Below are 27582 nucleotides of genomic sequence, written 5' to 3'. Positions count from 1 at the left end.
CCCTACCTCCGCCATCCCGTTATTGTGGCGCGTCCCCAGCGGGCCGCCTCCCGGCTTATGGAGCCCCGAGAAAATAACGTGACATTTACACGTAAAAAACGAGAAAAACGTCTCCGTGAACACGTATCAATAGAGAATAACGTGACATTTACACGAACTGCCGTGAGACTGTGTTGTCATGAGAGCATCACATTCCCCAGTAGCGCTATAACAAATAGACATATTGCTATAAAATGTAGTTCATTCCTGTCAAATTTCTAGAAATTATTCTTTATTTAGACAGCAGACCAGCAGACCAGCAGAAGATGCGATTCACATTTTTTTCAATCCACTAAACTTTGATCTTTAAGCAAAGACTTCAAGCATGCCAACAGACATCATTAACTATTACAAGCTTTGCCTCACTAGCCAGCAAGATCAGACATCTACTGACTGACCCCAAGCCCTTAGTGTTAAGGTGATCTGATTCACAGCACAGGAGCACACAAGTCAACAGCATAACTAGAAATAAATTCACTTGTATCTCAACAACACAGGATTTACAGCGCAGGTACACTCAATTAAAGCCAACAGCACTTTGACAATAAAAAAATTAAATTGTGTAGGTTATCTTGCATTCATAATATTTCAAAGAGCATTCTTCAACAGGCAGCACTTTAAGCACCTCAAATATTGAGCCCTGCCCTACAAAAAAAACTACTGGAACTTAAAACACAGCCCTGGGGTGGTCCAGTGTTAAGGATGAGGGTGAAAGAGCTCTGTCCGCCCACCCTCACCACCTGTGGTCTGACTGTCAGGAAGTCAAGGATCCATATGCACAGTGAGGTGTTTAATCCCAGTTTCTTGAGCTTTGTGATGAGCCTGGAGGGAACTATAGTGTTAAACGCTGAACTTGTCGTCAATGAACAGCAATCTCACGTAGCTTCCTTTCTTTTCCAGGTGAGAAAGGTAGTGTGGAGGATGTGTGCAATGGCGTCTTCCGTTGATCAGTTGGGACGCCATAGCAAAACTGTAATGGGTCCACTGTGCTGGGTAATGAAGAGCAGATGTAATCCCTGACCAGTCGTTCAAAGCATTTTATCATTACAGAGGTGAGTGCCACTGGGCGGTAGTCATTCAGGAGGCTGGTCTTGTTTTCTTGGGAACAGGAATTATGTTTGACTTCTTGAAGCACATGGGTATGACAGACTGAGCCAGTCGGCACGTTGAATATTATTGTGACTACAGGTGCTAGTTGGTCAGCACCCAGTGTGAGGTGTTTGGTGTTTAGATGCTTCAAAGCCCTCCTGACGTCATGCTCAGAAAGGGAGATGGGTGTGAGAGGTGGACCCACCCATCCATAACATGGATCTTACATGGATTAACATCTATATATATAGAATAGAATAAAATATACTTTATTGTCCCATATATATATATATATATATATATATATATATATATATATATATATATATATATATATATATAAGTGAATATATATATATATATATATATATATTATATATATATATGTACTATGCTATACTAATAAACAGATTGAACCTGTTCAATGAACTTGTTGAATCTGTTTATTAGTTTACTTGCTCAACATCTATAAAATGCACATGTACAATGTCTGTGTCCTTATGAAACGCTCAGACAAAACATTTTGTAGTTTTTTTTCACAGTTTTTCTCCTTTTAAGTCATTAATACACAGTACAAGCAAAATTGGTGGAGCATGCTGGAGTGGATGTTTCAAACACCAACCAGGCTGCAATTATGCACTGCTGCTCTAATAACCTGTCCAGGGACTGGAGTTGAAAAGCACTGCAGCAGCATCCCATGAGAGAGCCATTCCAAGCTTTTACACGATCAACCAGAGTAGCAGCAGGGAGGAAAAAAACACTATTTATGGCAATAAAGAACTTGATAACTAGCCAGCCGGCTCATTTTCTGTAACCAGTGAAAGCATGTTGGGTGGAATTAGCAAGTTACCTAACTAACTATCCTTCAAGCTATCAAGCTACCAAACAAGCTAGGTAACGTTATAATCGCTAACATAGAGGATTCATGGAAAAATAATATTTTTTTGTCATGACTAGCTACTTTATAATTAATTAAAATATCACAGTTTAATCTGTATGAGAGAAAAGGATCGTTGTTAAAAGTTTGTTTGAAGTGAACAAACTAGCCTTGTCAACTACTTGTGTGTATAGCACGCAGTGGACCAAACCACTGTGAGGCAAGGAAGGGGGGGGGCTCAAGATGTTTTAGAACTTTTGAACGCAATTTTTGCCCTGTTTGTATTGTTTTACTACTTACAGCAGGGATCACCAACTACATTTTTCCAAGGGCCAGAATTTCTGTAAGCAGACACTCCGGGGGTCAGACTTTCAAATAAAGAAAATAAAATATATATATATATATAATACGCCTGTCCTTGTTTGATATTTTCATTTTCTTACTAAATTAATGCTATATTTTTTATATTTATTAGTGTGAACAAACTCCTAAAAACACTAAACCATGGAAAATCCATAATGATAACTAGGCTACTTAACTAGAAAATGATCTCAGACTAGGAGTCAGTTCACTGAGGAGTGATGGTTAAAGCCTTTGATTACGGAACCATTGTTGTAGTATGCAGTGTCCTGATTGGTGGAAAACGATTAAAGGAAGAAAGGCCTGTTGTCAGGTAAAAATGTCACTGTCGAAGAGCCTGAAGCGAAAAGTTGACGTGGAAAACAGCAGCTTTAATGAAGAATGGACTGATGAGTAGGCTACGCTTTTGTTTTGCCGACTTTCAGTAACGCTAAACCTGCATGCCTCATTTGCAATGAAACGACCGCTGTTGCAAAAGAATACAACCAGCATCATCATTTACGTGCATATTAAGTAGCCACATGGATTTGTTTTGGTCTTATAATACATCGATGGATTTACCGCTCCAACGGAGAGGATGGTTTGATTAGCCAGCAGCTAAGTTTACAAGAATGTGTCAAAATTTCAAGATTCTTGGCAAACTAAGATAAACAAACATTTTCTGAATTCATTAAAGGTGCAGTAGGTAAGATTTATAAAACTAACTTTCTGTCATATTTGCTGAAACTGACCCGATGTTCGAGTAGAACTACTGAAGTAGGTAATCAAAAAAAAAAATCCAGCTCCTCTGGCACCACCTACAGCCTGTAGTGCGATTTGCAAAAATCCACAGCTCCCTGTTCAGATACACCAATCAGGGCCAGGGGGGGTGTCTAACTGTGTGTCAATCACTGCTCATGCACACGCATTCATTCTCCTTTGTGGGGGGAGGGGCTTAGAAGACCGTTTTGGGCTTTAGCAGAAAAGGGGGAGGGACTGAGAAGTTATTGATGTTCCAATTTTTTGGCTAAGTCCTGGATCTTCACAATCCTACCTACAGCACCTTTAATTATTCTGCGGGCCAGACTGAAAGCTTTGGTGGGCTGGATTTGGCCCGCGGACCAGCAGTTGAAGATTGCTGACTTACACAATTATTTTTATTATATATTATTACATTATTTACAATATGGGTCCCCCCCATCCCCCCCCCCCCCCCGAATCCCCCCGCAATTTCTACTTATGGCTCCTTGTGTTTCTGACTGGCAGTTTGACATGGCTAGTGGAAGCCTCACCCCAATTTTGCATGGAATGAAGGCCAACAAAAGGTGCATTCAGCTATGAAATTATCAACTTTCCAAACCCATATTTCTCATCTGTGAACCACTTTCATTAAACATACATAAGTATTTTTTCTTGGGGGGCCTTTTCAAACAGTGTCCCTTGTGGCTCATAGTTAGCTGGCTTGCTGCAGCGTTTGCTGAGGAAACATCCTATGGAATACAAACCATACAAAACGAGCGTCCCACAATCAGTTCAGTGCATCATGATTTATTTAACCAATTATATTGCATATTGAATTCTTTATGTTTACTGTATTTCAACATGCCTAATACTAAGAGCAGGGCACAGACCAAGAGTGTGTTACAGAGCCTAACACACTCAGTGTGTGAGAGTTGGTAGCTGCTGGCGCAGAAGCCTTCGCCAGATAATGAGCTTGCTGTGCGTCTGTGTTTGAAAAGCTGCTGGTGTTAGTCAGGTCTGCCAGCTACTTTACTTCATTGAACAACAAAATCCTTACATGAGTTACGGTATATGTACAACAATATATACATGTTAAAGTTTACAGTACACTTTATTTGAAGGGGTGTGCATAAGACTGACATGACAACTGTCATGAACATGAAGAAGTCATTTCGGCAAAGTTAGCATTGTTCGAGATGTTTGTGTTATGACAACTTGACATTAACGAAGACAACAATCTCTGTGTCATAACAACTTGACATTAAGCAAGACAATACAACTTGTCGATCTCTTTGTTATGACAACTTGACATTAACCTAGACAACATAACCTGTCATGGATATGTACGGTGGCCGACAGGGGCAAACGCCCTGCAACTAGACAAATAGACAAAATACAAGCAATTGAAGAAAACATCTTCATTAATTTGACAACACATCCGCAGCATTCAGCAAACGCGCTGCAAATGCACACAACACAACCAAATACATAAACGCGCTGCAAATAAAAAACGATGTAAAAAGAAAAGCACACAAACCCCGAAAACAAATGCAACAAAAAAATGCTGCATCCAGATTACACAACGGAAGTTCTCCAGGCTTCTAGAGGGAGCAGCTAAGTGGAACAGCTTGACTTTCGACCCCATGGGGAGAGAGTGCTCTACCTTTTTATTAGAGTGGGGTATGGCTGCAGCCTGGAGAACTCCCATCTCACCCTCCCGTCCATAGACTGTATATTAAATTAATATATATGCTAACATGCCCTCCTGGCTGGTGCCGTCCCCGAGCTTCGACTTTTCAAAATAAAAGCTTGTGTCTGGTCCCTATGGCTTCGTACTTTGGTGTTTTGGATGTTTTTGAACTAAACAGTACAGCAATCATGCTAATGAATACAATAACGTTTTCAGCAGATGTCTTACTTACAACACGATGGAGTTAGCAAAGCAGTTTTGTGTTTATATGTGCGGGCGGGATTTATTCAGTTTGATAAATCCCACGGTAAATTGTCTGGTTTACTAAACAGGGAGGGACTATAAATACTGTTTTTTGTATTTCAAGAGCGAATTGCTCCACAATATGAATACAGATTGATCACTTATTTTGTTGGTAACCGTTGTTGTATAATCACAATATTACACTTGAGGAGGCCTACACTTCAGTGATGCGCCTTTCGGACCTCAAAATTAAACCCTCTCCTGTAATATGGCTTAAAGAAACGTCAACGTTAAACGCTGATGCAGTTTTAAATGTTTTATCACCACGAGTTTACAGAAAGCTGAGCCGAGACACACCCACCAAACGAGAGAAAGCATATCTCAAACATAGACTTAATATTTACAGTCTATCATCTCAAAGCAGTTGCACACCGTTTCACAACGGTGCACACCATTCTGAGATTGAACGTGTCTCACCGGCTCTCTCTCTCTCTCTCTCTCTCTCTCTCTCTCTCTCTCGCTCTCTCTTCCCGTGGGGTCGAAAATCAAGCTGTTCCACTTAGCTGCTCCCTCTAGAAGCCTGGAGAACTTCCGTTGTGTAATCTGGATGCAGCGTTTTTTTTGTTGCATTTGTTTTCGGGGTTTGTGTGCTTTTCTTTTTGCATCGTTTTTTATTTGCAGCGCTGTATGTAGCGCAGTTTATGTATTTGGTTGTGTTGTGTGCATTTGCAGAGCGTTTGCTGAATGCTGCGCATGTGTTGTCAAATTAATGAAGATGTTTTCTTAATTTGCTTGTGTTTTGTCTATTTGCATGTGTTTTCTTAAGTTGCAGGGCGTTTGCCCCTGCCGGCCACCGTAGATATGTCATGGGAGGCCTATCAATTTTAATAAATTATTTAGCTTTATGTGTTAACATTACATTAAACTGGCATTAAGTAGTTGGTATTTGCATCTTGAACAATGCTAACTTTGCATTAAAAGTGTCATCATTTACCAAATGACACTTAATAACAAGGTTCATGTTAATGACAGGTGTCATTTCATAATTATGACGGTGTCATGTCAGTCTTATGCACACCCCTGCATGCACACAAATAAAGTGTTACCGAGTATATACTGTAAGAACAAATTGTTGGAGAAGAAGCCGCCCACATGTACAAAAAGTAGAGTGAAAAGAGAGCAAGGCCAGCAGAAAACAAAAAGAGAGAGAGGGCAGTCTGTCACAAGCCCATTATCCATTATACACAATCTCATTCTTAGTGATGCCAGTGACCGTGAAACACACTGTGACCACACCGCAAGGCTTGTTCATGTGCCTTAGTGTAAGTGTGTTTGTGCAACATAACAAAAGCCAAGACTGTAGTGACCTATTAGACAGTAGATCATATTTCCTTTTTAGAGGATTTTATATGTGCTACTTCTTATATCTATTTTATTAAAGATCTTGCACATATCACATACTTGTCCTTAAATATTACAATTAACCACCCTACCAGATATTAAACCAGACTGAATATCTGTGTTAAAGATAATAAACAAGACCGTGGTTTGATATTGGGGCCATGCATTCATTTCATTAGGTTACATCATCTTCTGATTGGTTTAAATACAAAAAAAATATGATGTGGATCCTGGTAGCCACAAGAACAGTGATTTTAAATGAGTGAAAAATGAGTCAGTAACTGCCTCTCCGACACTGTTTGGACTTGTTTGTGTGTGGGTTCCCAGAGGACGCCTGCAAGATTTGTTTGCATAACGAGTTTAACTTTGACATTATGGTTGCAAAGTGTAGTGTATCAGTACTGGCTTAGTTTATATGCAGTTATCAAAAACCCACCCATGAAGATTTGCTGAGTTGTTAAGTGTTAAACTTTTAACAAATAATTTCAATTTCTAAATTTCAACTTTGATTGTTGCTTATTCAGTAGCCTAATTAATATCTAATGCTTCAGAGAAGTACTTGAGATTTAAAAGGTTCTTCGATATTTATTTTGCATATAGTCCAAAGATAAAGAAAAATAATGAGGGATCGATTTTAAAGATGTGAAATTTCTGCCTATCTATTAACTTGACTACTGACTACTGTAGTCCCCGTGGGAATGTGTTTTACTGGCGCTACCAGAAAGAAAGATCCTGGTCAACAGACACAAAAACTCTAAACTCCCTCGAGTGACTTTCTCCTCTCTGCTCTGATTATCTCTGTCAGTGCCTACAGGTCCATCTGCCATGAGACACAACTGGAAAAAAAACATAATAAAATCTGTCCTGAAACCACATTCTGATGTTCTTATGAACATGAAAGCAGACAAAGAAAAGATTTCTTCAGGGTCATAATGATATGAGAGGTTATTTACGCCGGAATGAGTGTGTCAGAGAAAGAAAAAGCAAGAAATGCTTTCCGTTGTGGTGCCTTAAATAGTAATGCTGTGATGCTGTATGAAGAGGAATCCGCCATAGAATGACAGAAGGCATATTTACCAGGACGTATACTTATCAGGACCCCTTTCCTGTCATTGTTCCAGACCCAGCATCTGCATCCTCTCTTATGCACAGGGCCCCAACTCTCTCACCATAACCTCAATAACATAGTACAATATGGAATACATTTGAATTGAATATATGTAGGCATAATTAAACATAAGTCAAAGTTGTAAATCATCAGATACAACACCGTCTTCTTCAGCGACTGTAGTGTTTTATTGTTGACGGACGTGAAGTCCTCGCCCATGACAGAGATTAAATTAGGACGTAACCAATGGCCATTTTATATTCATTTCATAGTCATAGTCATTTTAGAGTCAGGAAATTATACAATTACACTCTCTGCTCATTGAGATTGCCGCTCTCTGTCACAGTGAATGAAAGAATGTAAACGCTATGAGTACCCTATTGAGTGAGGAAACAAGGATGAAGACGTTGATGAAAGTTTGCAAACACAGTTACCACAGTAACTGCCAGTACACGCTTACCTTTAACTACCTTTAACACTATTGAGACTATATTGTTGTTTATTATGTCCTGCAACCCTGTGATTATTGTTCTTGCACTTTTTGTCCTAATTGTCAATAACATTACAGAGAGAGAGAGAGAGAGAGAGAGAGAGAGAAAGAGACACCAATTGCAAAACCACTCCAGTGGTCAAATTTGTACAAATAAAGCGAGGTAAAAAAAAATCACTTTGTGTTCAATCTGAATACAGCTTTAGAATGTTTGCATGGTGCACAGTGGTTTCCATGGCTACTGTGGCATGATAGCCCGATACTGCCTTTTGTCTACGGAGAGAGGTGGGTCTTGGTGGGATAATGTTAACCTCGTCAAAATTGCAGAATTTTAAGATATGTCATTATGCTGGCGTTGTTAAGCTTTAGAGGGCTTTGTCTGCAGTATAGAACTAGGATTAAAACAAAGAACCTTTAATTTTAACTTCTGCAGAGCTGGCATTTAGCTGGCACCTTATCTGACGGTTGGTCATTGAAGCAAAACAAAGACACGCCCACGCCCACACACACACACACACACACACACACACACGCCTCATAATTCTGTAAAAGGCTGACAGTATACAATTCTGTGAAATGTTCACTTTTTAATCTGAAAAGCCAAGTGTGCTGTGAATAAGACAAATTTTGCTCCCTGGAGTTTGCATTCTGACCAAATTATTAAAAGTAAGGGAGGTTGGAGATTAGGGCTTGAGAGCTGGTCAATTTGTGTGTGTTTGTGTGTGTGTGTGTGTGTGTGTGTGTGTGTGTGTGTGTGTGTGTGTGTGTGTCAGACTGTCTAATGGGCTGGAAAGGGTTTTGTATGCTTTGTCTCATGACTACACATCTGTGCAGTGAAATGAGTCAGTTCTTCTGTGTGTGTGTGTGTGTGTGTGTGTGTGTGTGTGTGCATGCGTGCGTGCGTGCGTGCGTGTGTGTGTGTGTGTGTGTGTGTGTGTGTGTGTGTGTGGCGTGCGTGCGTGCGTGCGTGCGTGCGTGCGTGCGTGCGTGCGTGTATTGCTATTGACTCGGTAATTAGGGATTTGGAAATGAAGCCAAGCGGCGGAAATTACTTTTTACTGGTCCCTGACCTAGTTTGAGAGACAGTACACATACATGTCTCATAACATCCGTAAGTAACAGCCTTTTTACACAGGCGTGTATTTATTGTCTAACCTGTATCTCGGATTGAAAAAGTCTGCTTCAGTTTTAATCAGCACAGGTGTCTTCAATGGCCGCTTCACTCACAATTTATTTGTGTAACTGCATCCCAAAACATCTTCTGACTCATGTACATAACTGCATACACTGAGTTTTGGGCTGTGAGCTCTGAGTGCACAGGGTACTACAATTGCAGAATGGATCCAGTGTAGACACTGACTAATTCTAAGTGTCTGACAATACTGATGGAATCACCAGCTACTTCTCTCTAATCCCATCCTCCTCTACACAGATGCCCTGAACAATCACAAGTCAACCAGTAGTCAACACTTCCTGCAGATGTTTCACATTAAAAGCTACCAGGAAAGGGAGGGATTACACCCTGTGATCCTCTGAAAGGCGTTTAATGTGAAACATCTGTGTAAGAAATGTTAAACTGACTGAAATGAACAAAGACTTTCTATTACAAAAGAAGCTTTGCAGAGAACAAAGAGTATGGCCCCAAAAGCCCCCAGGTTTACAGTGTGGCAAATGATTTAATTGTAATTTTATTTGAGGATATGGTCAAATGCATAAGCGTAATGACCTTGTTCTCTCTGAGTGGAGGCCACTAGCTGATAATTTACCGCAGTGCACTTAATAGCTGCTTGGGTTATACATATTCACTACACAACAAATCTTTCTTTTTAAACAACGAGAAACAAAGAGGAATGAGTTCGCGAGCAGGAGTGAATCCAAAATCCTACTTCTGTATGGTGCATGCGCAGTTGTGCACACACCTACTGAGCTGAAGAATGAGTGAGAGCAACTGCTTAGCGAAAAACTCGTTCAGTGAGCTAACCCAGTTTGTGACGGCTATTTTAACCGTGTTACTTAAAAGAACTGGTCTTCTCATCATGGTTTGAATAGGTTTGCACAATTAAGTTTTATTGAGCTGCATCTGTCTTCCTCTCTAATCACCTTTTGATTGCTGCTCACCAGTCCTTTCTGTTGCCTTTATGTGGTCAGCAAAAAAGCCAAGATAATAAGTTGTAATTCTCTCAACACTCCTCTGCCCTTTCTGCCAAATACACAACACCACAAGCTACTTGTATCAGTAGGAAGCAAAAATGTGCATTTCTAACGTTTTTAATCAAACCCTTAAAATATGCTACAGTAGCGTCACTGCTGCATTGACACACACACACACACACACACACACACACCACATAAAGTGTGTGTAGAAGAGCTTTACTTGCAGTATTTTAAAGTTGAGATGTAGGGAAAGTGCTGGGATCTGGCACAGGAAATGGGACAATTATATAAAGACCCAGAGGGCAGATGATAGGCACTAAACAAAAAGGGTTAGAGAAGTAGCCAAGCAAGAATACAGTATAAAGTTAGATATGAATATAAATGTATTCATATTGTATATAACATTACATATATATAATGAACATACATTTTACATATATATATATATATGTGTGTGTGTGTAATGTATGTTCATTTTGAAGACCTAATTCTAAATGCACAAACACAGAAAACAAAAGTTATTAAGAGTCTAATTTTCTCTTTGGAAAATGTTTCAAAACCACAATTTGTATAATGCAAAAACCTTAGGGGCTATCAGCAGAACTTGTCTTTTAATATCATGGGGTCTAAGAGTTTTCTAAGCTTTATGAAATCACGTGAACTACAAGAAGTAGAGCAAACCAAATAAACTCACTTGTTTGTGAGGTTCTTTGTTATTTTTAAATAAATACAGTACAATACAGTAAATGCAGTTCAAATGTCATATAAAGGATGAGCTGAAATATAGAGCTTACTTACTTGTTTGCCTGGCAGTTGTAGAAAGACTCGGAGGAAAGTTCTGTCTCTCTCTCTTGTTTTAGGTCTCACTCATGCACCTCCCCTAGCCCCCTGCTTTTGTCTCACAAACCAGTTCATACTGGTTGCATTACCCCCATTCACCCCATGCCCTCAAAAACACAGTCACTATCAACACACACACACACACACACACACACACACACACACACACACACACACACAATAACTGACTCATTTCACTGCACAGTGATACATGACACGTGTAGTTATGAGAGAAAGCATACAAAACCCTTTCCATCCCATTAGACAGTCTGACAGTGCTAAAATGCTCCAGCAAATCACATTTTTCAACTTTACTTTCAGTTGGTATTTGTTGATCGTATAGCTCCACATCAGCAAATGATAAAAGCACCACAGCTATAGCAAGGAGAATCTCTTTTTCAGCTTTTGTTTGTTTCTTTGATCATTGTGCATCTTATCTTATCAGACAGGACTGAATCAATTTATGTTTCTGCTTTCATCTTATACCCATAATGTGGAGTTGATCTTAATCATGGAACATATTAAAAAACAAGGATAACAGCAGAGAAAATAACAAGTTTGAAGCTATAATGTATCAGAGAAGCTTTAAAAAGGCCCAAGGTAGTGTCTTTAACTAAAAAAATAAAAAAAAAATGATCACACTTAAATACTGTACATATCACTAAAAGCCAACAAAAAAAGTGGGGAGTCGTGATTTTTTCATAAGCTGGCAATACCCAAAATAACACTTAAACCATCAATTTACCGTATTACAGAACACATGGAGAAGTACGTCCACAACAAGTTGTTCTTGTTACTGTATATATTCCATGATGCACAGCAGATAACATAGTTTGTTAAGCTTTGTAAATGAGCATAAGAGCAGTTGGCAGTGTGTCATACTCCTGATCAAAGACACCAAAATAACCTCGGAACTAAAGCTTTCATTATTCATGAGAAATTAGCTTGCACTTGTCAATGGGGAAAATGAATAGAGATGTCACAGGAGTGAATGTAGCTGCATACATTATACTGCTTATTCCCTTCTTTCACTGAACCTGGATCTAAATCCAAGGCATGTAACATTTGTGCATTTCATTCCATCATTATTATTGCCCGGCTAAGTTAGAATATGCTGTATTGCTCTACATATTTCTTCTCACAATGTATTTGGCAGCCAAACCCCAGTATTAAAAAATATGAAGACAATTCTAAATATTTTCTTACTTATTGTCATTAGTGCAGTGAAAGCACTGGCACAATCTTCTACATATATAAAACGTTTTATTAATCAGGTTATCTCATTAAGATCAAGTAATGATCAGGAAGTAGCATCAAAGGACAGCTTTAATTGAATGATTTAAAAAATGTAATTGTTATTTTCAACAATTTGTTGTTCTAGGTCACTCATCTTATGCCGACCTCACACCAAACGACTTTTCAAGCGATTTTTATGTTGCAGACAAATTTCCAATATACTTTTGATAGAATTGGGGCGCACTCCCGTCATCTCAATCGTTTGATGTAAGGTAGTCCTAAAACTCAGTCCGTGTCAGTCTTTTTCCCGTCTTGACGTTCCGACGAAATCAAACATGTTTGATATTATCGTAAGTTTTAAGTCTTGGTAGTGAAGTTAAATCATGTGGACATTGTCAACAACTAATGGGTGCTCTCCCTCCAGCACCAAACAGGAAGCAGCAAAGCCAGTGTTGTTTATGGTAGGGCTGAACGATACATCGAATTTTCATCGTCATCGCGATATGAACTAGCGCGATGAACACATCGCAACAGACAGCCTGACACGATGAATAAGGGAAAACAGTTTACACACTGAGACGACGCGAAGCGTAATACGTCTCCATAGCAGCAGGCGGCGCTGCTCTGTATTGTTTCCATTAACAGTCTGATTATTTCACAGAAAATGAAAACCGGCAGCTGATTGGACGAACGCGTCACGTGGTTCTTTTTTCTCCGGAAATTCACAGCCAGACTGTCATGGCATCTCGTTCAGAATACGATCTCATATTGTACTAAAATAGTTCACCGAAACGTGTTTCTGAAAACATTTTAAGCGAGAAATAGGCCATGCAGTTGCTGAATCTGTCTTCATTTCAGATCAACAAAGGTCAGTTTAAAAGATTTTCGTCGAACGTTAATTTCTTATAGTTATAATGCCTCATTTATGTGTAATTTGTTCAATAAAAGCATGTCAAAAATTATCTATTTGATTTCTAAATTCAGTGGGAATAGGCTATTCAATGTTTAGGTTCACAAAGAACCTATTAAAGCACTAAGACATGGGAACAGTATAGCTAACTTTCACATTTGAATATTTATCGCAAGTCATATCATCATCGCAATATTAAACAATGTTATCGCACATCGCAGCTTTTCCTCATATCGTGCAGCCCTAGTTTATGGTTGCTATGGATAAGATGAACGCTAAAGAGGGAGGATTGCCGATTTTCAACCTTTCTGAAGCGTGTCCGGAGTTTTACCGGCGGATAAACACTGACCTCCGGGTACTGCTGCCATTCATCTGCGTGTACGGCAGAACCGAAAATCGGCAAACTTTCCCTTCAGTTACCAGCTAACGCTAGCAGTAGCCAGCTAGCTTGGTTACATTTTTCAAAACAAATTTAGTTGTAGTCTTACAAAGCCATAATGCCTACCATACACTAGAAGACTTTGAACAGACTTTGAAAAAACTAAAGTCTGACACCATCTCACATCAAAGGACAATCATCTCACATCTACCGTTAAAGACTGTCATAAAATGTAAAGACTGGGGATCTTGTATGGTCACAAATTGCAAGACTACAACTAGATTTGTTTTGAAAAATGTAACCAAGCCTGTTAGCTACCACTAGCGTTAGCTGGTAACTTAACTTACTTACTTCTTTTCTGCCGTACATGCAGATGAATGGATTAGGGTTAGTACCCAGAGGTCCGCATTTATCCGGCGGTAAAACTCCCGTTAGATGACGCGCTTCAGAACGGTTGAAAATTGGCAACTTTCCCTCTTCAGCGTTTAGCTTAGCGCGGCGACATAGCATCCATTAACAACACTGGCTCTAGCCGTTCGCTGCTTCCTGTTTGGTGCTGGAGGGAGCGCACCCATTGGATGTTGACAATGTTCACATAATTCAAATTCACTACCAAGACTCAAAACTTGAGTGAGTGCGAAGTTGCTCATGAGGAGGTAGGTCGAATTAGTGGATAGGTCACGTGATGGTTCAGCGCCACGTGTGTAACTGGAAGTGAAAGGGATATTTCACCGTTGAAAAATTCTTTTTAGAAATTGGTGGCTTCTAGCCCGAAAAAAGCCAGAAAATGTGTTTTTGGCTCATGTGGATGAAAGACACCAAATCCCAGAATGCACTTGCTTCTCTGCTTTAGCGTCTACTCTCAAGCCACGCCTACTGTTTACAGACAGACAGAGAGTGAGACAGTCAACTCAACTGTGTTTTATTGTTATTTCAACCATCTAAACCATATAAAAACGTCATTATATAAAAACGACATACGAAACAGGCTACATTTAGTGCACACACATTATATCCTCCGTAAAGTTCAGCTAACACATAGCTACTAGCATTAGCGCTTGGTGGGCTGTAAACACCGAGTATAAACACAGCCGTAAATTTGCGTGGAATGTAGAATGGTCGGCATTTAACAGTCACAAACTCCACCAGCAGTTAGCAGTTAGTTGGATACAAGCACCCCATTTCTGCACCAGGCAGTCTGTATTAACACAGCCCACCTTGACTAGTCTTACCCAGCGACAGAGCAGCCAGCCTGGTAGCTGGATAGTCAGCAATGTTTCCACAACAACAAAAACACAGCAGTCTCTGAACTCGCGTTGGGAGTTTCGTTGAAGTTGGATGTAGTCCAGTTTGTTGTCTAATGAGCGGACACTTTCAAGCAGGATTGATGGAACAGGTGGCTGGCTAGCGTTAGCTTTCCACCGGCACACTCGTTCAACGTTCCCCGCTGATGATGTCCCCTTAGCGGCCAGAGACATCGAGCAACACCGCTGGTCTCCATAGCAGGCGAGCGAAGCTCGCGTAGAGTGTCGAGTATTCTGTCTGTAATAAAGTGTCCTGCATATTCTCCGATCTGTACCAACACGTGTGCGGTAGTTTGAATGCACATAATTGTTGTTCTAAAATTTCCTTCGGGATGAATAAATCTATCTATCTATCTAAAAGTTTTCTGCTGAGAAGCCAGTAACGAGGATTCAAGATGGCTGATACTCGTTTTGCTTCGGAAATCTTCGGAGAAAGACGACAGTCCAACCCCCTATGGGCGGGTTGAAAACATGCGGAAGTAGCTCCTACTACTGGCTGTAGTCCATTGCCTCTGGGCAAAAAATCTTCCGATGACGCAAAAATCATCGTATCGGAAGATTTTTTTCTAGACCCACAATACAGAGATCTCTCGTCTCAGGGGGACATGAGGGAGGGAGGCACGGTCATTCAAAAATACTACCGTGTTTCTGCTGATACAAAGCTTAATGCTAAATCGGTGAAGTATCCCTTGAAGTAGCATCCGATTTTAATCCAAACCATAATCTTTTTCTTAACTTAACTAAGAAGTTTTGGTGCCAAAACATAACCAAACTGAGTCCGGGTCACAACGTTAACAACGTGCTTAAAACCACGACCGTTAGATTTGAAACTGCAACTGATGTTCTCTGGTTTAGATATGATGACGGAAAACGCTCTTGTGGGTTGTATTAGAGGGTAGGGATAAATAACCCATATTGTCAGATGGTTTGGAGGAATTGTTGACTGTTCATTGGTAATCCATTATAAACAATCTAAAAGACATATATGAAACAAATTATCTTATTTTGATAAAAGCTAAAATATGCATTGCCTGCTTGCCAACCCTTTGGATTTTCCTGCGCCTCTCCCTGCTGTTCTTCTACAATTTCAATTCCTACAATTTTTTCATGATGAAATATCCACTGTATTTATTGGGCAGGGATCTGTGAGAGCCATGCTGAGGCAATCCCACTTTTTTTGGCTGGACTTGACCCACAGGGCAAGGGCCAGCGTTATGAATGCAAAACTCTGTCACAAACTAAGTCACAAAGATACACCATTGGTTGGTAATTGGTCTCTGATGTGGCCAGCGACCCCATTTTTGATGCCCTTGATATACCCGAAAACTCACAAAAGTTGGTGCACACATCAAAATCTGTGAACATTGGAAAACTATACAGCTATTTGGTTAATGCATGCTCCACAGCACCCCCTAATGAGTAGAAGGCCTTAATTTGGTCCGATATTCACAAAATTTGTGAAAAAATATAATTTTCCGAATGTACTGCAAACAAGGAGTGGTGAACTGCTTTAGCATTTTGTTTCTTGAAAGAAAAGAAATCATTGACCGTATGTTCTAAATAATTAGGGCCCGAGAGCCGACAGCGGCGAAGGCCCTATTGAAACTGAAGGAATTACTCTTTTTCCTTCGTCCAGCAAATTAATTGCCTTTTTGAGGGGCTTAACATACTTAAAAACTCACCAAAATTGGGAAATTCGGGAATAGGCGCACAAAAATGGCTCGCTAGCGCCCCTTACAAAATTACAAAAATTTAGCCCCTGTAGTACATTTAACGTAGACTCACAGAACTTGGTACTCATATGTAGCATCTCAAGACGTACAAAAAACGTCATCGGAGTCATACCCTAAACCCAACAGGAAGTCCACCATTTTGAATTGAAAGTTCCAAATATGGCCATTTCCACGTGTCGTACTTTAACGAACTCCTAGAAATTTCATCCGATCAACTTCAAATTTGGTCTGTGGCATCTTAAGATGTTAAAGATGAAAATTTATTAAAAGAAAAACTTTTCGTCATAGGGCATGGCCGTGGCGGGACGGCCATTTTGTGTGTGTAACTTGAGTGTACATTGTCCAATTGGCTCGAAACTTTTCAGGATTCATAAGAGTCCAACCCTGACGACATCTACAGGCCGATTTTGGCTCAAAGTCATAGCGCCCCCTAGTGGCAACTTACTCAGTAACTCACTTACTCAGGCCACGCCCCCTTTCATAACATTTGAACCGTTTAAGGTAGAGTCTTGTGTGAGGTGTCATTGAACTCAGCAGAGTTCCTTCTTCAGTGGTGATGTTTAGGCCCGCCCCCTATGCTTAAGCCATGCCCCTTTTCATAACTGGTGGTCCGTTTAAGGTAGAGGCTTATGTGAGGTATCAATGAACTCAGCAGAGACTTCCTTTTTTATTGGTAAAGGTTTGGCCCGCCCCCTATGCTTTGGCCACGCACCCTTTCACAGCTAATGAACTGTATGACGCAAGTCTTGTGTGAGGTATCATTGAACTCAGCAGGGACTTCCCTTTTCATTGGTGACGATTTGCAGCGTCTGAGTGCCGCGCAAATGCACGGTCGCAAGGAGTGGTGACCGCCAGTAACCCCAACGTGCACAGAGGTGCGAGGTCCCATCCGACGCTGCTTGCAGCTTTAATTCTAATTCTTTATTGGAGTTTCAGTTTGTAGTGGGCCTGCAATTGGAGATAAATATAAGTTTAAATCAGGTAAGGCATGATATAATTCAAATATGAAGCATAGTGTAAATTCTGGCAGGTCACGGAGTCAAGCTCGGCTATTATCTCAGCTCATAGCTGACAGTTACTAAGCCAGCACACCAGCTGATGGCTCAGCTGATTCCCTCTTTTGATTGGATTTCCAAATAGCACGCTCTATTTAAACTGCTTTTAGGCTTAATCCAGCCTACCTTGCTGCATCTCTGCTAGCACTTGCAACCCACCTCCACCCCAGCTCCTCCTTTTAAATTCATGTACTCTGACTTAATCAATGTTGTGTCTCTGTCATTGATGCTGCCCTGTTCTGTACCCTATGGGGATCCTGCACTGCTGCTCTCCCCACTAAAGGCTTTCCATACATGCACATGAAAGGACAGGGAGGTGTGCTCTCCCTGCCTCATGCTTTCCACGTATGCACGTGGAAGTCCCCGCACTTCCACGTCCCCAGAACAGAGCCATACCGCCAAATACAAATTGGAGATGAATGAATATATTTTGACAAAGTGGTCCTGACTGAATTAACAGTGTTTCCACTTACAAGTTGTTCTTAAGCAACATAGGCGGAAATTGCGGTGGGCTCGGGGGAGTCAGGACCCACCCCATCTGAGGGTTGCCCCCCCCCCCCTACAAATATCATTAAAACCATGCTGTGTGTTGAATATAATATATACTGTACTTCAAATAAATGTAAATGTAAAGTATTTATATAGCGCTTTGAGTAGTTGTTAAGACTAGCAAAGTACTTTGAGTAGATGTTAAGACTAGAAAAGCGCTTTTACAGAGTACAGGAACCATTCACCCCTCACACACATTCATACATTTTGGCTGAGGCTGCCATATGAGGTGCCACCTGCTCATCAGATAAACATTCGCACACATTCACACATTCACACGATGGCGCAGCATCGGGAGCAATTCGGGGTTCAGTATCTTGCCCAAGGACACTTGGTAATGGGGCTGCAAGGCCAGGAATTCAACCACTAACCTTCCATTTGCTAGGCGACCGCTCTACCACCTGAGCCACAGCCGCCTAAACAGTAACTGTGTAAAACAATACAAATGCAACCATGCAAAAAATGCATTTTGATTCCCCCCTCTCGTGCCTCACAGCAGTTTGGTCCACTGCTTGGTTCTCTCCCTTAATGTTAACGGAACGCAGAAGTCCAGTGGGACTGGTAGGAGAGATCAAATTGCTTCAGTAAGTAGGCTGGCAAGGCTGTTTTATTGACTTTGAACATTGGATGAAATGATTATTTTCTCTAATTCAAATGATGCTGAGTCATTATTTAAATTAGCCATGACAAAAAAAGTATGTGTTTTGCCACGAGTCCGCTATGTTAGCAGGCTTGTTGGATAGTTAGTTAGCTAGCTTGCTAATTCCACCCACTGTGCTTTCATGCTACACACTGGTTATAGAAAATTAGCAAACAAAGTAACACTTATCTGGCGAGAATGTTGGCACTTACCTCACCCTGAACCATGCAAATAAAAATAGCATCTTTATGCTCAACCATCTGTGGATGATAAAGATTAATATCCAAAAGACACAATTCCAATATTCTAAATAGCACATTGTGATTTTAAAAATGTACTAATGGCTCCCCAACCTCTAGCTGAGGTGTGGACAACAGAAGACACATCATCCTGGATGAGATCAATAGGAAATCTAATATTAGTTCTTCTCAAAGTGAGTTGTTCACAGTGTATGACAGGCAGGGTGAGAGGTCTCGCTACTCCTATCTGTTTCTACTGTAATGGTGTAATACTGAAATATATCAAAGCAATCTATCAAAGCACAAATTCTGCAGAATATTTTTAAATGCCTATTGTACATAGGCTTGTATGCCATTTTATAGACATATATGGATCGAAGACAAATGCACATACATAGTGACATTTAGGATGGCCTACATACATGGTAAAAACATGTTTGGTTGTTTATTCTTCAAGGTTCCTAGCTTCTTGGACTCCATAAAAGTCAAAGCCCAACCCAAAAGAGATTATTATCCCCCTGTAAATTGTGCCTATGATTATAGCACAATACAAAATACCCCACAAACTGCAGCCTCCAAAATCATCACAAAGTTGAACCAACAGTTACACAGTGACTGATTTAACAAAATACATTTAAAAGGAGAGCTGCAGGACATTTGTCCATTGCTTCAGGTTGTACGGTACAGAATGTGGTGATATTTACATGAATGAACAAGTGTGACCATTATAATCTCAGAAGGAGCTTTGTGATCTGAACTAGCTTTGTAGAAACATGGTAATGTGTTTGCAGGAAGGAACTGAAATAATAAATGCTAAATTCTCTTTGCTACTGTGTAATCCCATGTCTATAAAAACAAGAAAAAAGTAAACAAGGAAAAAGCGTCATTGAGTCGTTCTCATATTAACTGCCTTCTTTTATTATCTTCATATTTATTTCAAAAACAAATTATACAAATATCAAAGAACTTCAATCAACAAACGCAATAATTGAACTACTTCACACCAATGTGTTTACCAAAGAAACATTGTCATAAACGTGACAGAATAAAGACTAGCTTGGCCACAGATGTAAATAAAATAAAAAATAAAAAGTTATGCATCACTGCGATGCAGTACATGCAAGAGTTTACTGTCTATGCAAAGCTAATCTAAAGACACCAACACATTTCAAATGCTAAAATTCAGAACAAATGGGTAATAGATTAGTTCACTTGCTGCACAGTATTTTACTTTTTATCAAAGTAGCATCTTAGAATCTAGGAGTTGGCTCCAAATACAGCGCATAGGTCTGAACATCCAGCTCCTAGTTCAAATCTCTGTGTATTCTGGTCGCCCCGCTGCACAACTTGTGGAATGACCATATGCTGGGACTGAACTGGATTTTTGTTTAGTAATGAGATGTTCTCTTTGGTAAAGTTAAGTCATAAAGTAAGTCATGTCATCAAAATTGGCTGAAAGTCATGTGACAATGCAACAAAATAAAAAAAGACATTTATGAAAAATGTATCTGTTAACGAAAATATCATTATTAACAAAAGAGAATAAGTGATCTGCCATTACAAGCAAGAAGACAGTGAAACCTGCAACATGCATGCAGGTTTCCTGAATTAAAGACTTACAAAATCAGAGAGATCCTAGGCTTTGTTGGCTTTGTATGTGAAAAATCTTCACACATGAAAAGATTTAATGAATGAGTGGTGACTATGTTTACACGTGCATTAATATCCTAGTTTTGATTATTATACTGGTTTTAAACATAATGTAGAACATGATGGCCACACAAAACATGAGAAACCTGGTTCTTTGTCTCTATGTAGCCACAATTCTGGCAAGATCCAGGTTTCTGATAGTGAGGGATCATTGGGTTTTTGCGTTTGTATTATTCTGTACTTGTTTCCACTGTTTTTTTTTTTTTCATCTCTTTCTGCTTGCTGTACAAATGAAGGCCGGAATTTGTCTCTGTTTTGTTGGTATCCACACTATTCAGCACACTGTGTAGATCCAGGTGTGTCTCTGAGTTCTCGCGACACTGCAGTTCTATACAGACGGAAGTTAACTGAACAGGTGAGGACGGTTGCTTCGTCAGCTGATCAGCAGCAATGAAAGATGGCAGTGACAATAAAAGTTATCTTCTATTACTGGTGTCACTTTCGAGTGAAGATTATGATTCACCCAGGTTTCTGAAAACAGAATATGATGTTTACACAGGTGTAAACACATAACCTTGATACTCGATCATGGTCTCGCTTTGCCAGACCATCCTCCACAGCGCTGCGGAAGAGGGTCTGGCTAGTCCACCCAGCATTCTGGGATGGGATAAAAACACGCTCTGGTTTATTGGCATTTCTTTAAACCAATCACAATCATCATGGGAGGCGCTAAGCTCCGCACGGAGCCGCTGCAAAATAGCCTCGGGAAGGAACTTGTTTTGGTGTAATGTGTACGTTTAAAAGTTGCTTTAGTCGTGCGAGAAAAAACTCAGATTGGACAGATAGTCTAGCTAGCTGTCTCGATTTACCCTGCTGAGATCTGAAGAGCAGTTAATCAGGGGCGTAGGACACAATTCTGGGCCCTGTAGAAAGGCTTTCTGTATGGGTCCCTCCCCGCATCCACAGCTATTCATTCTAGCATCTTTTTGGGCCCTCCTCACATGAGGACCCTGGGTACTCAGTCCCATTTCCACCCCCACTCCGACACCCCTGCAGTTAACCATAGTCCTCATAAATCCACTGGAGTTTAAAATTCCAACACAAAGAAAGCGAAAGGAAACGGACATCGGCGAAAAGACATGCATACAGCGGAATTTCCTGCGGCACGGAGCAATCCCGGAAGTAGAACATCGTGGATATAGACTACTCTGATCATATCCGACATGCCTGTGGATGCACTCAGTGATCTACAAAAAATAGTTTTACTTACATTTAGTCATTGTCTTTTGTTAGTCTGTCTATTGAAAGACATGCCAATCAATTTTAGACTGACAGCAGTTTCAATCTGTTCTTTTGTTGGGGCTACACTTTTGTTTACATCTGGATTGGAGGCTGTGCCTTTAAAAACTCTTACAGCTTTAAAGTTTCAGAGGATTTAATTAATCAGAAATTGAATAGGGAGGTTTGAGTTTAATATTAGATTTCTCTGTAGCGTCCAAAAATGACCCCTAAAATCTAAATGTTCCTCAGTGTTGCTGTTGAACTCAACAACAGTTCACATTACAGTTTCAAAACCCAATGATTTGTGTGTACTGTATCTTTCAATGTAAACAAGCTTCAAGGTTTGGCACAACAAACTATAATAATCATACATGATTTAAGACAAGATTTTACTAAAACAATCTGAAAAAAAATATGAACATTTCATTTTCTTGTTTTAATCTAAAGTAAACACACACACACACTTACTTGATCTCATTTGAAATCAATGTTCTCTGTAGAAACCCCCTGTAGTGACCCTCAGTCACAAAAAGAAAAGAACAAGTTGGCGAAGTTAGAATGGGGTGTAAAATCATCTTAGCCCATGAATTTACCTCAGACATCCAATCCTTAAGCACAGGCACCAGAGAAATGTCACTTTTGATTATTTTTCAACATATAAATAATTATCTCAAGAATCTGTTGATATAAGTCAACAAAATACAGTATGTACAATATATTGATAAAGTTGTATGGGTGAGGTAAGACCAACCAAAGCAGGTTCACAACGTAACGGATGATGGCATGTATGCACAGTAAAATAATAACAGAGCGTCATTCCAATTAATAAACAAGGCTTTAGGCATTAGTCGGGGCTGAGGGATGATCAGTAGCTCGGTTGGTCAGTCTAGCACTTTGGTCCAAACAAGATCTCTTGACAACTACTACAGTAGATTGCCATTAATCCTGATATTGATATTCATAAATCCTTCTGATTTCACAATCCCCAAATATGTAAACACATAAAAGCTAATGGTCTGAATTTGATGAAATTTAGCTGTGGATATTCAGGGCTCACAAAGGGTTTGACCCGCCTGACCTTTCTATTTGTTTCTTTCACCGCTGAGCCAAAATTTCTCCCCAGAGGTTTTCCTTGTTGGGTGTTCAATGAACACTGTTCAGGCTAAAATGTCAACGCTGCACACAAGATATTTCATAATCTTAACATCTTACATGTTGGTGCGCAATGCACTTTGCAGCCTCTAAAGGTAGCCACTTTAACTGGGCTTTGCAGTTAAAGTGTTGTTAGATTGTTACTCCATGGTTGTATGAAATAAACTACATTTCCTGAGTTTTTCAACCATGATATTAGCATTAGAATCTGCAGACTCAATTTACTTCCTGACACCAAGAGAGACAATCTGGTCCTGCAAGACATTGCATTATCATTAATATTTCTCCTGAATGATCAATTTTAGGTTAGAGTCCTTTGAATTCGTTTGATATAAAAGAGTTTTAAGAACAAGTCTGTCCAAATTGACTCCCCCAAATTATTATTCAAAGTCAGAAACAAGATTCTGATCATTTTAACGCTGTTTCTATTTTCTTGACTTCACAAACACGTTTTATTACTGAGCTACTCAAAATACAAAAAGAATGACTTCTTGTACTGTACATCTTATAATTTTACTGTTTTTCTTCACCCTCGTTAACATAAGCTTCAAGCCCCAGTGTAACTATCATTACCATCATTGTTCCATCATTATAGTCACTGCCATAATAATTACTAAATGCATGTTGCGATCAGATTCGACACAGCTTCACTCTGTCTGCAATCTGCTGACTCTGAGTCATTCCTTGCAAGCACAAATTGGAACGTGTGTACCAGTCTTTCTGTCACACAGGCCTCACTGAGCTGCTGTAAGTCTCATGAGAAGGAGGAAGAAGACAGCAGTGTCTTCATCCACGTCCTGCTCGTAAAGAGTTTGACAGTTTCAGACAGCCGTTTCCTGGTCCTCTCTCTGTATCATCTGGTAGTGCTGTCTGTTCTCCAGATAGGCCGCCAGTTCAGAGTCCTTAGCCTTCTCAGCCCTGTTCTTAGGAGTCTCACCCTGATAAAGAGACAAAGAAGAAGAAGAATTACAGAAATAAAAACAGCTATAGAATATTTCTCTTATTTTGACTGTTTTGTCCTTTTTGTTTTTGTTATTCCACCTTTACATTTACATTTAGTTGAGCTATCTCAGCAGCGAGAGGCTAGGTTGGCATGAAATCCCCCTGACCTTTCTGTGTCCGTCTATCACAGCTCAGAGTGTATTATGGTGATTTTACTATGGTAATTTACCACAGTGGCTGTGTTCACATTGTCATCAATTGTTTAGTTCATAGTCACTTACATGGATTTCTCAGTACTGTGCTCACTTTTTCAAAATCAGTCAGGACAACAGCAGTGTATCTGGACAAAACTGTGGAAACATTTTCATTTCTTTGACAAAAAAAATGCATTCAATGTCTGCATCTTTGAAAATGTAATTGTTTCAAAACCCAGCATAACACAAACTCAACTGGACAGAACACATTGCTACATATACATGTAAATCAAACAAAACAAAAACGTAACTATTGATTTTAGCTGAAGCAGTACCAAGGTGAATTGCGAGAGGACATGAGGTATGATGTGGACCAGAACAAAACACAAAAGACAGGCTTGACTAGCACTGCTGTATATCTTTATCTTTATAAAGTTGTAGCCAAGAGCAGGGCCCAACAAAGGACAGCCAACTCCTCAGACAAGACTCAGCAGTCTACCTACATCTAAAAAAAACAGGGACACTCCTTTGAGGCCAGCACCGTTATGCTGTTGATCGATTTGGTTGGGGATACGCACAGTTAGCTTAGCCTGGAACAACCAAGAACATTCAAGCCATGCTGGAACGGTGCAAGTCTTTTTCCACAGCAAAATAAGTTGTTTACCTCAATGAAGTGTTGGAGGTGTGTTGGCACAAACTACAAAAGAGTCTGTTGTGCCACCCTCACCCTTAACACAGTGAGATCTCTGGTACTGGAAGACTCTAACAACAGACACAATACAACATACTTGTAATTTTGCACTTTTGCAATGCAAGCTGTGATGCACAATGGGCTTTAGACTTTGGGTCTTGTTAAAAATAAAACAGGCTTTTGTCTTATTTGTCTTATTCCCACTTGTCACAATGAACAGCATCTCCTCTCCTCTGTGCTGGAGAGACTGTGTGTGTGATTAGCTCCAGTTGCTGTGTCTAAAACGTGTGTGACAGAGTTTACAGGCCAGCTGAATTTCTCTATAACTGAAAAGTGCTGTTGTTAAAGTGGCATTGTCTCCAACTAATAAAAATGAGATAATGAGAAACAACTGAATTTGAAATGAAATAAACAACATGTGTCCTTGAGAGGACACCCACACACACACAGACACATATTGTAAGTGGTTGTTTAGGGGAAAGGGGCCATTATGCTGAATCACTTCCAGAGTTTTGAACAGACTCTAATTAGTTGAGTCTAGTGTGTGTGTGTGTGTGTGTGTGTGTGTGTGTGTGTGTGTGTGTGTGTGTGTGTGTGTGTGTGTGCGCGCATTTGTCTTTGGGGTTCTACCAGATTTAGAAACATTCCCAGTGAGTGAGTGAGTGTGTGTGAGAGAGAGAGAGAGAGAGAGAGACTAAATGTTGAGTGCAGAGAGATGTAGAGATAAAACAGAGTACTTTATGAAGATGTCAAAATCATAGTCTCAAGTCTTATTGAGTAGTCGTATTTTCTCAAGTCATTTGTCTCTTTTTCCCTTCATTGCACTCTCTTGCTGTCTGTCTCTCTTTCACACTTTCTCTCACACTGTCTCTCTCTCTACATTCTTTCCTCTCTCTCTCTCCCTCTCTCTGTATCTAGGTCATTGCTGAGTCCAGCCAGTTAGGAGCTTTTTCTAAACTGTTGAAACCTCAATGGAAAACTGAACAAAAATGAAACAAGATCCGTATTTGAGGCAGACACAACACGACATACACACACACACACACACACACACACACACACACACACACACACACACGGACAATCACAGCTTTATGAGCTTGTTGGACATCTCATTCTAAAACGTTGGGCATTAATATGGATAAGGACCCCCCCTCTGTAGCTTCGACAGCCCCCACTCTTCTGGGAAGGCTTTCCACAAGATTTTGGTGTATGTCTGTGGGAATTTGTGCCTATTCAGCCAAAAGAGCATTTATGAGGTCAGGCACTGATGTTGGACTAGAAGGCCTGGCTCGCAATCAGTGTTCTAATCCCAAAGGTGTTCAATGGGGTTGAGGCCAGGAGTCTGTGCAGGCTAATCGAGTTCCTCCTCATCATGAGTTCCTCCACAACCATGTTGTTATGGACCTTGCTTTCCTAGGCCAAACCCTGAAAAACAGGCCAAGACCATTATCCCTCCTCCACCAAACTTTACAGTAGGCACTATGCATTCAGGTAGTTAATGTGCTCCTGGCATCCACCAAACGACGTCCATCAGACTGCCAGATAGTGAAGCATTATTCATCACTCCAAAAGACATGTTTTCACTGCTCCAGAGTCGAGTTGCTGAATGCTTTACACCCCTCCAGCTAACACGTGGCATTGGCATGGTTATTATGTGAGGCTTGCGTGCAGCTGCTCAGCCATGGAAACTCATTTCATGAAGCTCCCGACGCAGTTTGTTTGCTGCCAGACGCAGCTCTGTAAAGGCATCTTTACAGTCGCCGTATCCCGACCTGTCGCGAGACAATGTGACCAGAGGTCGTGCACCACTTTATTTTTTTCAGCGGCACACGACAAAACGGAAACAGGAAGCATGGACGAATTCAAGGGCAACCGGATGCCAGGACTCTCAGAGTGACTGCAAGTCTCTCTTGTAAACTTATTGAGTTAAGATGAGTTCTTTTATGGTGAATGAAAGGCTTGCTCCGACGAAGTAGGTCATCGAATCGTTGTGCAGACATTCTGAAGTATTCAAAGTGCTTCTCTTCGTCTATCATCCTCATTTGTTTCACGAGGATATTGAACTCACCATATTTATGTCTGGCGTTATTCTAAGGACGAACATTCCACCTTCTTTGTTTTGTTTCTTTGCAAGCAGGCGCAAAAGCAGCTGTTCTTCCTCATCCATTGACTCCAATATCATCTTAGCCACTGTTGACATTGATGTCAATGCTGCTGCCAGTTCTGCCATTGTTTACCTTTTTCTTCTTCTTCTCTTCCGTAGAAATAGCAAAGTCGGTAGCCTTTCCTCAGTTGCTCAGGAGAAGACTGCAACTAGTGTTGCGACCACCACGCGCAAGTATAAATAGTTATGACGCTCCCATGATGTCACACTGTCGCGCGACAGGTCGGGAATAGCGAGTATACTGAACTGAGTTTGCATGGTCTACCACTTCGGTGGGATCCTTTGATAGTGTCACATTTAAAGTCGCTGAGCTCTTAATGACCAATTCTAAATTCTAAATGTTTGTCTATGAAGATTTCATGGCAATGTACTGAATTGAATGCACTTGTTAGCAATGGGTGTGGCTAAATGCCTGCACTCAATTAGTAGGGGTGTCCACTGACTTTTGG

The 27582-nt window shown here is 40.4% G+C and overlaps 2 protein-coding genes and 2 long non-coding RNA genes across 8 annotated transcripts in view; 1 reads left to right on the top strand and 3 right to left on the bottom strand.

Annotated features, from left to right (window-relative positions):
• Positions 1 to 11141, bottom strand: part of LOC116051782 (midkine-B) — a 16791-nt gene extending 5650 nt beyond the window's left edge. The window contains exon 1 of the mRNA XM_031302382.2: positions 10970 to 11141. The gene's annotated coding sequence lies outside the window, so the exon portion shown is untranslated. The remainder of the gene's footprint in view (positions 1 to 10969) is intronic.
• LOC118494501 overlaps positions 1 to 13634 on the bottom strand; it is a 71315-nt gene extending 57681 nt beyond the window's left edge. The window contains exons 1-2 of the long non-coding RNA XR_004896663.1: positions 13501 to 13634; positions 10011 to 10012 (exon numbers count right to left, since the gene is read on the bottom strand). This is a non-coding gene — a long non-coding RNA (uncharacterized LOC118494501). The remainder of the gene's footprint in view (positions 1 to 10010; positions 10013 to 13500) is intronic.
• Positions 7955 to 27421, top strand: LOC116051786. The gene is made up of 3 exons (XR_004105439.2): positions 7955 to 7965; positions 13843 to 13845; positions 27262 to 27421. It is a non-coding gene; the product is annotated as an uncharacterized LOC116051786 (long non-coding RNA).
• dgkza (diacylglycerol kinase, zeta a) overlaps positions 22484 to 27582 on the bottom strand; it is a 102970-nt gene continuing 97871 nt past the window's right edge. For all 5 annotated transcript variants that reach the window (XM_031302379.2, XM_031302375.2, XM_031302376.2 and 2 more), the window contains one exon: positions 22484 to 24077. In XM_031302379.2, coding sequence (XP_031158239.1) covers positions 23961 to 24077 — 117 coding nt within the window. In that variant the 3' untranslated portion in view covers positions 22484 to 23960. The remainder of the gene's footprint in view (positions 24078 to 27582) is intronic.

This window comes from Sander lucioperca, chromosome 24 (assembly GCF_008315115.2).
Source record: "Sander lucioperca isolate FBNREF2018 chromosome 24, SLUC_FBN_1.2, whole genome shotgun sequence".
Lineage (NCBI taxonomy): Eukaryota > Metazoa > Chordata > Actinopteri > Perciformes > Percidae > Sander > Sander lucioperca.
This window is presented reverse-complemented; position numbering and strand designations above follow the sequence as displayed.